This window comes from Pimephales promelas, chromosome 8 (assembly GCF_988280905.1).
Source record: "Pimephales promelas chromosome 8, fPimPro1.hap1.1, whole genome shotgun sequence".
Classification (NCBI taxonomy): Eukaryota; Metazoa; Chordata; class Actinopteri; order Cypriniformes; family Leuciscidae; genus Pimephales; species Pimephales promelas.
In genome coordinates, this window is record NC_142776.1 from 11,756,905 (window position 1) to 11,769,151 (window position 12,247).

The 12,247-nt window shown below is 40.8% G+C and overlaps 1 protein-coding gene across 1 annotated transcript in view; it reads right to left on the reverse strand.

The window, feature by feature from the left end:
- The window catches only part of igfbp2a (insulin-like growth factor binding protein 2a), a 33,217-nt gene extending 22,577 nt beyond the window's left edge, over positions 1–10,640 (reverse strand). Inside the window, exon 1 of the mRNA XM_039655931.2 lies at positions 10,131–10,640. Coding sequence (XP_039511865.2) covers positions 10,131–10,491 — 361 coding nt within the window. The 5' untranslated portion in view covers positions 10,492–10,640. The remainder of the gene's footprint in view (positions 1–10,130) is intronic.
- Positions 10,641–12,247: the final 1,607 nt, after the last annotated feature.

Genomic DNA, 12,247 nt, shown 5'->3' on the forward strand with positions numbered 1-12,247 from the left:
CGATTCAATCGAACCAAACAAGGCAGGTGTGAATACACCCTAAATGTACGTTTTGACCAATTTTTTTAAATGTTGATGTCAAATTGTTGCAAGAAATGATCACTGCAGTAATTTTATATACACTTGGTTGTCACCACAGCTCTCTGTATTTTATTGTAGACTCTAGATCATTAAAGTGGTGGGAAAGTATGATTTCACTTGTCTAACTTTAGTTAGTGTGAAATGTTGCTGTTTGAACATAAACACCATTATCAAAGTTACAACGCTCAAAGTTAAAGCAAAGGAAGATATTTGCTTTTAAAGAAATCGTTTAAGGACTACAACAAACGGCTGGTAGGGAATACACTCCCAGGTTAGTGACATCACAAACCCTAAAATGTAGATAAACCCCGCCCCCAGGAACACGCAGTCCATGTTGAAAAGAGGAAAAGTTATTGTATAAGAGTACGTTTGTGAGTCAACTCAAACTTTAGCATCCATCTTTTCACATACAATAGAAAGTCACTCCATGTGCATCTCACAACAGTTCCTATATGAGCGATTTATAGATTATCCTAACAGCATACCCTAATTGAAGATTTCTGACCGAGCACAAGCAATTTTGTAAAAATTGGTTGCAATCTGAAGCATCACCGATAGAGGACGCTAAAAATACATATAGCACCTTGAAATGGGTTAAGTTCACTCAGAGACTATTTATATAGAGACATGCCACTTCCTCAATCCTTAATACAAATGTATAGGTAAAACCCACAACACCAAAGATGGCGGTTGCATGCAAATGCCCCACCCCTCCTGCTTGACAGCCAATCGTCTGCTTTGAACGGTCAAGCTGGGAAACATTTAAATGCATTACTGTTTGAAAAGGCGGCAGATTTGATATGTAGTGTATGTGTGCGTTGTAAATATCAGACATCCCAAGTCTCCCAGAAGTTACGGTGTCTCCCGCAGATTGATAGAGGCTCGGTGATGCCCGCAAATTAGTTCAAATCTCTCGGAATCTAGAGCGAGCGGAGCGAGCAAGAGCGTGCACAAACGGTGTTTCAAACTGTGCAGCGCACGCATGACAGAGAGCGAGAGAACCCTTGCGCATGCGCAGTAAAATTTTAACCTGTGGGAAACGGCGTTTTAAACCTTATTTTGGGCAAAGTCATCAAACTTTTTCAGTGATTTTTATTATATTTTATTGCTGTTTCTATACATGCAGTTTTTTTTCCCCAGTGACCAGTGAAAGTGCAGTTCTGACTCTCTGCCCATTCATTTTGATAGAGCCTGGTATTGTTAAGTCCGAAATAGCTGCCCGGAGGCGTTGCCAAGATGGCAGCCGAGTGGCATGACTTGCCTAAAAGGACTTTGGTTCACTTAAAGAAAACTTGTAATATACAACAACTAAACTAGTAGTTTAATGACAGAGTACATTAAAAGAGCAAAAATAATACATAAATAGTAAACTATAAGCAGTGTTGGGTAAGTTACTTGAAAAAAGTAATTAATAACTAATTACATCATCAATATTTTATTTAAAATACTTTTCTTATTACTCTGTCTGAAAAGTAATTTAATTACTCAACAAGTAATTTAATTTAAATTACTTCTTAAAATCCCTATAAATTTTGACTAGATAACCAATATAATGAAACTCTTTTAATAATTAAAGGGGGGATGAACTGAGAAATCAAATTTTCCTTGAGCTTTTGACATCTAAGAGGTCATCATATTATAAGAATATCCTGTAAGTTTCAGAACTGAAAACGTCCTTGTTTGTCCAATAAAAGCTTTTATTGACACCAGGCTCAGCAAACGACTCGTTTTTCAAAGGGGAGAACTATGACGTCAAAGAGGATGAGATTCTTCTGTGGGGTGGTGTTTTATCGGATAAAACACCACCCCACAGAAGAATCTCAACGCCTACTTCAACAGGCCGGTTTAGCCCCACCCACCGATTCCCACATTACACGCATAGCTAAATAACATAGATGCCTACCTCGTGATGACAAACCGGATCGAGCTAAAATGGTATTTTATTTTGCATATGGGCCCGGGATTATTTATTTTGCACATTTTGCACACCACAAAACTAGTTGAGGATACATTATTTAAAATTGGGGAATTCCAGCATTATGGACGTGGCATTTGCAGTCAAAACTTGAAATATAAATTCTCAGAAAAAGCATTAAAGTTTGCACGTGAAAAAGAAATATGGTTTGATCGGTGGTGCGCGTCTAAGAAAACGGAAAAAAGAGAACAGTTGCGACAACTGATGTTAGTGGAAGACTTTAAAAATGGCTTGCCTGCTGTTCTTGCTACATATTTAAACGAACAGAAGGCTGAGACATTACATAACGTAGCGTTAACATATAACATAAGGTACCGTTTAAGGAGAAATCATGGGACCGATCTCCTATTCCTTCGCCGGTCTTAAGTGCTAAAAAGTCATTTGGCAATGAAACATTCGTTCCTTTTGATGACAGGGTTTGTTTTTATTGTAAAGTGTCTGGACATTTAATTGCAAACTGTCCTGTTCTTAAAAATAAGTCCAGCCCAAAGTTTGTTGGTTTGATTTCAGGTGATGTAAATTCAAGGTCAGTACTTGCATCTGACTCTGTGGTTCAGCCCGAGAAGGCTGGATATGGGCCGTTCCTAAATATTGGAACTGTGTCCGTGTCTGATTCTAATGAGTGTGTGCCAGTTAACATCCTCCGAGATACTGGGGCTGCTCTATCATTTACTTTGGAAGGAGTATTACCATTGTCTGAGAAAACTGCGACTGGTACTTTTGCTCTAGTTCGAGGTTTTGAAATGGGAGTGATAAAAGTTCCGTTGCACACTGTTAACCTGAAGTCTGAATTGGTGTCCGGGAACGTGATAGTTGGCGTTCGTTCGTCTCTGCCAATTGCTAATGTATCTTTCATCCTAGGAAACGATTTAGCTGGAGGCAGTGTGTGGAGTTGTTCAAATGTGTCACCTGAAGTTGTGACGTCACCTTTTGCTGATACGGCTTTTGAGTGTGCTGTAAAGCACCCTGATGTGTTTTCAGCATGTGCGGTTACACGCTCAGGTTAAACCTGATAAAGTTCACATCTCAGATGGGGTGGATTTAAGTGATACGTGGTTTGCAAGTCCTGATTTAACCATTTTGCCCTCTGTTGCTCCACAGGAGGAACTAGATCCACATCATCTGAGTACTGGGGAAGCTTTTGAACACCTTAGTGACTCGTCTTATTCTTCTGATGACCTAATTGCCACTCAAAGGTCGGATCCTACTCTGTCTTGTGTCATTGTTTGAAGTAGTTCATACAGAGCAGGCGAAATTGAAGGCTCCCCCCCACCGTTACTTCCTCAGAGATGGGATATTGATGAGAAAGTGGATGCCTTCTAACTCTTCTGAGTGCTGGAATGTTCAAGACCCGTCCTCCTGCTGTGCTTGTTCAGACCCATCTTCTCTCTCTTTCACACACACACGCGCAAAAACACACAATGATAAATTTACTGCAGGAAAGGGTCAAAGCGCATTTTTTTTTTTTGCATGATTCTGTTTATGGGGTGCAATATAACATATATTCGTGGTTTTTATTTTTTAAAAAGTCTTATTTTTCATAAACTTAACCTTTATTGTAAGCCGCGCTCTCCTCTGTCCCCTGAACGAGCGGTCGACTTCCTGATTCTATGAAACCACTCCCTCAGAAACAGGCAGTGGGCTCAGATTGGTTAGTTTGGGCTGGTGTGTGGTGATTGGCTAAACTGTCGCTCACGTTGTCCGAATACGTCACGCCCATTACCTTTACGGGTGAAATGTGCCTGCGCTCAGATGTAAATAATGGTGTGTGCTGCAGTATCAGTTTGAGGCAGAATCAGACCGAGAAAGCGGCGATGAAAGAGTCAAGCAGAACCTCACCACACACGGTTCTTACTAAACGTTTCTGAATGATAAACATTTCTGATTGCTACATTTTTTAACTTTATACACGTTTGTTTAACACAATAGCATCTGACTGGCAACAATAGCAACTGACTGGCTACTAATGTTATCACAAACAGCGTTGACATTAGTTTACTGTCTTGATCAAATCGAAAATAACGTCATAAAGCATATACATGAAAAATATGTTTAAAACATTAGTACTTATACAGAGCGGGAAGCATGCCTCTTTTTTTCCATGCTATGTGTTTCTTCCAGTGTTTCAGAGTGGCTCCATTCACAGTAAATGCTGCTCCACAACTGTCTCTTCATGTGCTGTTTGTTTGGGTTTCCAATTACGTGCATATGGGAACGCATATAAAGTCTGATGCGCTTTGTGTTTAATAGCGAAGTGTTGCCCTGATATAATCTTAGCAGCTTGGTTAACAAACTCCATATCTCTGCATATTCTGTGCGTTTGGGTTGCTAATAAGCTTCATCTGGGAACGCAGTGTAATTTCACCAGACTTGTAATGTAAAATAAATATAAACCTACACCAAAACAGCAGAATACTTCAATATGTTTCTATGCAAAATTATTGTTTATCGTTATTTCAAAATGAAAGTTTAAACCCTCGCTCTGTGTTTTGATGTCAAAATTTTTTTGTTAAAGCTGTAGGATTTTTAAGGTAAATACGTGGTTAAATATTAAAGATTAAGTGGACATTTGGATGAAATCCAATGACGGCTGCAACTACAGTATGGTCACCCCAGTGAACCAGCACCACAACTGTCTGGATTGAGCTGAGTAGGGGACATCTAGGGTCTTCAAGTGGGCACCTTCAGTCCTCAAGTGTTTCGTCGACTAGCCCACGACACCTCTAATGGGCTCGACATTGACTCTGGCGTCCCAGAGTCACCCCCCTCCGTCCCCCACTCAACTCAGTCCAGCTTACTGACCTCTACATACCTCCTGCTGCTGAGGTTGCTCCTTCATAGTTCACATGTGGCCAAATCTCACAATCTCTCTGCAACCCAACCATATACGCCAACCCGTTTGACTAAGGCTGTCGAGCCCCACTGTTGCGTTAAAGCAGTTTCCGTGGCAATGGTTCCGTATGGCATACCACCCACCGCAAAACACAGTATCTGCCCACACACCACCCGTCATTCAAGCAATATACACAGGAACGTAATGACTGTAATTACTATGCAACCTATACAAATAAACCAACAGACTCTTCAAGTTTTTCAAGAATTCTATAGAAAGCGTAGCATACACAGCCAGCTAGAATCTTTCCGTCTCAACCACAGCCAGTTGTTGCTCCTCTCTGCTGCTTCAGATAAGTTCTTTACTGTGCAACGCAACTCTTGGCCACTGAATCCGACGTTTCTGAGGAACCGGGTTGTTGTACAGTGTGCCACAAAACCTCGACAACCCACTTCCACTGGATAAACCTGCACTCTCCATCCTTGCTGCTGTTCTGCTTCAGTGGCCAGATGAGCATACCTCATGAGTTTCTTCCTCTCATATGCCTTATCTACCACATCCTCCCATGGCACTGTTAACTCTGTCAGTTGAACAATACGTGCTGATCAAGACCACAAAACAATATCTGGTCGTATGTTAGTGGTGGCAATCTCAGGTGGAAAAATAAGCCATTGATCAAGATCAGCCAGCATCTTCTAGTCCCTAGCAGCTTCAAGTTGTCCTGGGCGAGAATTGGTGTTAACACCTTTTCTTGGTGGCTGCTCACCTGGGCGGAGGGATATTGTCTTCTGTGTGCAATGTTTTGCTAGAACAGGCGGCAACTTATTGGTCATACTATTATGCTTGCCTTCCAATGCTAAAGCCAAACATTGCAGTACTTGGTCATGGGGCCAAGTAAATCAACCTTGGCTAAGAGCCACCTTACATCCTGTCAAAATATGCCTTAATGTGGCAGGGGGCAGGTGATGAACACAAAGGACAAGAGAGATCCTCTCCTACTCAGAGGTTTGGGTTCTGTGGTGACATGAACATATGTTGACCTGATAAGGAAACTGATCCTACTCTCTTCCATTGACCAAAGGTCTTCTTTCCCATCTCATCCACTTTCCATGCTTGGTCTGGGAAATGGCCTATATACACCTCATCCTCTCTTCCTGGTTTCGCACCTCGTTGACTACCAGCTTCCTCCTTTGAGCTGGGTCTGCCTTGTGCCATTTAGGAGGAGTGAAACTGAGCCCAAAACCCTCTCTTCCACGCTATACCTGTCCCACGATATCCCCAATTTGAAGGGCAGCCTTTGCCTCTACTTATAATATAATTACATAACACACATAAATTATGTTATAATACATAACACACATCACTTGATTATGTTTATAATGTATATGATATCATGTATTTCGGAAGGGTTGTTCAATAAAAACAAACAAATAATTACTTCATTTTGATATTTTATTTGATTTCATTATTATTGCCTCATTGTTATTATAGCTTATAGCATCCCATAACACCTGATGTACTACTAATTACATAATAAGAAGAATGGCATCTACTCTAAAATAAGTCTCTTTATTTCCAGAGGTGTTCTGTACTTAGCCGATACGGGCCGTATCCAGATTAGATGGAGGACCTGCGCTTAGACACGACCACAATGCAGCCCTGAAGTGTCAGCATAGACTGTGTCAACTAGACTATCCCTGCAAATGCCTCACTTTTTTTCCCTAGTCTGCAAAGATGAAAACGTTATCAAAATGATTCCCGTTCACACGCATCTGCGGAAACGACTAAAAACACTGTATTATGCATGCCAGACAAGTAATTGGCAATGCCACTTTGTAAAGGGAAAAACTACGTCACCGCGTACATACGCATTCAAACGCGGAGGCCTAATAGTGCATGCCGTCACCATTTTCACAGATCCATGGTTTTGAAGTTTACGCATAGAGATGATAACAGTATCAACAGTAACTTTTAAAACCTGTTTTTAAAGTTGCACTTTGAAACCTACTTCAAAGTCTGTGTTCTCAGGACACCAAAACGCCATTGTAGTGTAAATGAGGTGTGAGATGTTGTGTTACCCCCAAGTTAATAACTAATTATTTTTACAACGGAAATAAATGAATTAAAAACTTTCTTAAGCTCGACAATGACTTTCTTCTAGAGCTGCTGTACAAGGAAAACAATTTACTATTCTCATATCACTGTAAAACTGCTTTGATACGCTATTGTTATTATGCTATTGTTCATTATGCTATTGTTCATTATCGCAATAAATAAAATAAATAAATGTTAAAAGAATGTTGCATCTCGTGAGCTAAGTGAATCGGCACCCCCAATAAAACAATTTCTCAATAAAAAAAATTGTGGCAAGTGAAAATGCTGAGTGACTAGCAACTTATGAAAACCACTAGCTGCTGGTGAGCAAAAATGTTAAAGTCCCCGTGAACCGGAAGTTGCAAACGATTTTTCTCCAGTGCTGTGACGTATTTCCAAGTGAAACGGAATATTGAACAGAGGGCAGGGTTTTACTCTAGCGCTCCTCCTCTCCATCTCTCGCTCATAGCAAACTAACGGTTTGAGGGGAGTGGTTAAGCGTTTCCCCACCCAAACTGTGAAACCTACTTCATCAGAAAAAGAAACCGTTCCAGACCGGAAGTAACTTTTCCGATTTTGATTAAAGATTACTAAGGTAAAAATTTTTTTTAAATATATATTCACTTGCACGGATTAATTGTTCACCACAAGACTAGTAATATGCGCTAACAAAGTAAATAGGTTCAATTTTGATTTCACGGGGACTTTAATGGCAATTCCTGCACCCACCACTAGAGCCCCTTTCACACAGCGCATTGATCCCGGGAAATTGCCGGGAAATTGCCTTCTGTGTGAACGCAAACATGACCCGGGATTGATACCAGGACTGATCCCGGGTTGGGGACCTAGTAACATTGCCGGGATCAGTCCCGGAACGCACGCTGTGTGAACAAAAGCCAGGACCAGTGCCGGCAAAGCAAAGTACAAACGTGGGGAGGCGTCGCGACAACACGCGAATGTCGTGTCGGACAAGTGGATCTCTACCGATAAGCCCCGTTCACACTACACACGACCAAGCGACACGATACCATTGAATGGTGAGCAGGCGACTTCCGGCGACATGCGCGACAGCGACCGGAGGGGCGTGTCCAGCGACGCGACAAAGTTGAGAAATGTTTAACTTTATGCAAATGAAGGGTGATTTTCGCGACCGACAACCAATAGGAGTGAAGTCAGTGGAGCACTCTTCAGTGCTGAGTCTGACCGAGGCAATTGAACGAGAAGCTCATTTTAGCAGTCAGAAACTGTCCTAATGGATGATATATCTCCGTGTACATACAGTGGTGTTCACCGTACTGACTCCGTGACTAAATGGTTTCAGGGAACCCAGATAGACTGGTATTTGCCCGTTTGCTGCAGTTAAATTGCCGCGATGGCAAAGAGCACTCACTGTTTCTCGTTCTTTAATATTATGCATTTTATGTACTGATTCCATTTATATTTAGATTTTTCCTTACAAAATATTTGTTTGTAGCGGCAATAAAACGTATTTGTTGTCTAACATAGAGTAACTTCCGTGAATGTCACTCACAAACATTAGGCAACCAGTAGTGGGGAACGCCCTCCAGCTCAGCCACAAGCGACCAGCAGAGACAAAGTCGCGTGTAGTGTGAACGGGGCTTTAGAAGAAAGTTTGTGTTCGTCATCAACAAAGAAAAGGACGGACAAATACTTGCAAACTGGAGCGAAGCAGAGACCAGGAAGTCCTCACTATCAAGATAGTTCACCAGCTTTGATAGTTCTCTTGATAGTTCACCAGCTTTGTGGAACAGTATGAGCGTGTACATGTTTTCGACGCGTCCGTTATACGTCTCATCCTGACGTCATGTGTCTTCCCGGGATTTTTACGGGTTGTGTGTGAACGCACTCACAGATCCCGGCAAATCACTGGCAGTGTGAATGAACCGAAAACAATCCCGGGACAAATGCCGGGTCACATTATCCATGTATTTTCTGGAATTTCTGTGTGAAAGGGGCTTAAGTGGTGTTAAATTTACGTTTTTGGAATAAATTCCAGAATCAAAATTGTTTTTCTTTCATCTTTTAATGTTATTATATTGTATTATATAAATATAATAATTAATTTTTTATAAATTTTAATTAATTAATTTTTTGATTATAATTTGCCATTCTGAATTTTCTGGAACGATCTACTGATTTATAGTCTAAATTTCAAACGTAGCCAAGTCCTATCATCTCACCAAGTTAACAGAAAATTTCTGAATCTCAAATCGATTCACAAACCTCCTGTGTGGGCATAAAGTCAAAACGCAATAGGCCTACTCACTCGAGCACGCCTGATCATTCTCGATATCTTATTTAGAGACGTGCATAAGCTGTGCAGTAGCCTACGTTTTCAAATATTAGAACAACGCATTTTTTAAACATTTTTTAGTGTGCCACCCCACCTTACTATTTTTACTGGATTCATCTGGCCATCCCATTAAATATTCTCAAGGCGCGAGGGCTTTGTTGTTCTGCGTCGAGACCTATTTTTTACAGTCTATGGTCGAGACCCGTCCTCCTGCTGTGCTTGTTCACTTCAGACCCGTCTCTCTTTCACACACACGCGCAAAAACACACAATGATAAATTTACTGCAGGAAAGGGTCAAAGCGCAAATTTCGTCTTGCTTGCTATCACTGTTGCATTCCATACTTCCCCATTTCTCCAGAAAGTTTAACTCCACTTTCTTTCTTTTATAGAAATGCAATACTTGCACTGTTACAACAAGTGCTTATTTAACACGATGTTAAATGTGTAGTGTTTGAGTACGAAATCAAATATCGATGACTGCTCTGATGTGACACGGTCAACAAACACTGCTGTCACAATTAGCCTATCCGTGCATAGTAGCCTATTTTAGTAAAGATTAGCCTAGATTGTTTTTCTTTACAAATCTGTAGTTTTCATCAATTATAAAATTGTTCACGAGAAAGGTAAAATAAATAAGACCAAGTCGAATTTTATTGGGACACTTTGTAAGCCCAAGTAATCAGCTGACAGGCCAATATATTTAAGCATATTTAATAATAATAATAATAATTAAAAAAAAAAACAGAAGACGCAAATTATGAAAATCCCATATTCATAACGTTGTCACTGTAATTGCAGCATATTATAATTGTGCACCCATTAAATCACTTACCGCTGACTTCCCGAGGCTCTGCGCTTCCTGTGGGCTCAGTGTCTACTTTACGTCCACATCTCCCGAGCCCTTGAACCAGCTGCTCCAGGGGCAACTCCAAATCCGGCTTGGGATAACACCGCAGACCACTGGAACATCTCGGTGTGTAAACACCGCACAGCTCGCCCTCTTGCCGGGCACACACCGGACAGCAGCCGCAGCCCGGCTCGCGCACAATCTCCGCGCATGGCTCCGTGATCATCGGGCAAGCCGCCTGGCGCTCTGCGGTGCAGCTTGGACAACGGAAAACCATTTCTGATCCAGCGGCGCCTTGAAAAGTCACCAGTGCCAGCAGCAAGCTGCAACTCACGTAAAACAACATCGTGTCCACAATGTAGTAACCATGCAAATCGGAGGACAAAACTTGTGCAGGTAAGAAGTGCACGCGGACAGGTGAAGGCTAACTGGGGCTGCTGCGCGGGCTCCTATCAGTGTTCACATGCCGCTGACATCATAGGAGATGGCAGGCGGGCTGCAGCTTTGTCAAACAAATCCTCAAAAGGGCTACAGAGCCTTAATTGGGTCTGTATTATGTTAGGCCAAGGTCCTGACTCATTTTTAAAACGGATATTTCATAATTCATATTTTTAATCGTAACGTTTTGATGCGTGTTGTTTAGGCATTCATCCTAGCACTTTTATTTAACCTTAAACTGCAGCTGGAACAAGAAAGTCATTAGCTCCAACAGACGTTAAGAGAATTCCTGAGCTAAGCTAAACCAGCAGGGTCTTGATATATTAAACGGCTTAATTAAATTAAATTCTTGGTGAAAATTACCCTCAAGTGGAATTCAAGTTATTAAAGTTCTTTATTTTCAACTGGGGGAGCCTATCCTCCTCCAACAAGGCACAGCAAATGTGTGAAATATTATCTCCACTGTAAAAAAAAAAAAAAGAATCATTTTTTTCTTTCTTTTGTCAAATCAAATTACATTATATAAATTGTGTGGTTCAGATAACTAGTTTTTGGTGATTAAACCAAACTCCATATTTCAATGAACTTTGAACAAATGAACAAATTAAGGCAACCAGATTATTACTTTTAAGACAAACAAACAAAAGAAAACAAAGAAATTATAGCTACATAATATGTGCAATACTGGTCAAGTGTATCATATAGGCCTACATTATGAAATGATTACATTTTAATGATTGATGATGATACATTTTTCTAAAATAACTAAAGTGGAGAAAGGCAGCTGCAGTGAAGTGCCTCTCACTGTACAAGTGTGGCACAGCAACACAGTTATTGTGAATAAACAAATAAGTAAACTCTTCTGTGTCTTTGTAGTCATCTCTACAATCTCTGAAAATCCATTGGCATTATCAGTGCTGTACCTTCTTGTACTTAGCCTACAAGCTGAATGTTGTTGCAATCTCTCAGTTGCCTATTGATTACAGGGGCCAGGAGTCGAGATCATGCTTACCAACCAAACAACCATTAACTCGTCCAGAGCAAAGCCCACACTCTGTTCCCCTTTGAGACTAATCGTTGTTTATTTAAGGGCACAGAAATAGCTGCTTGAGACCTATAGCTGCAGTGGTTGTCGAAGATTTGGGATTTTTTTCTTTGTGGGTGCCCTCTTATTTCAATGCATTTTATGTATTTTTGGCTGCCAGGCTTCCTTTTCACCTTGGAGACTTTGATGGAGAAAGCTGGCTTTTGATATAACAGGTCTTGTAGCCGTCTTGATGAAGCAGGAGTATTTAGAACCTCATGTGTCATTTAAAAAAAAGAGCTGGAGACTGGACCCACAGGCTCATAACCAGTGTCTGTGTACTAAGAGTTGTCCGGGTTTCTGTAGGATTTTGAGGGCTATAAGCCACAGTGGGCTATCTTGGTTAAGTGCAGTTCTTGACATTTCGGAGTAAACAAAAGAGATTACACTAATGCCCCGATGAATTACACCTCATACTCCACTGTAGCAAATGATAACCTTTATACTTAATTAAGATACAAGCACATAGATTCAGTAGGCTATATTTAATCAGCTTTAGTGCAGAAAAATCTATATTATTTGTTTTAAATTTAAATATTGTGTATTGAAAACGTTTTGAGAAAGTGGATCTGAAATAGCC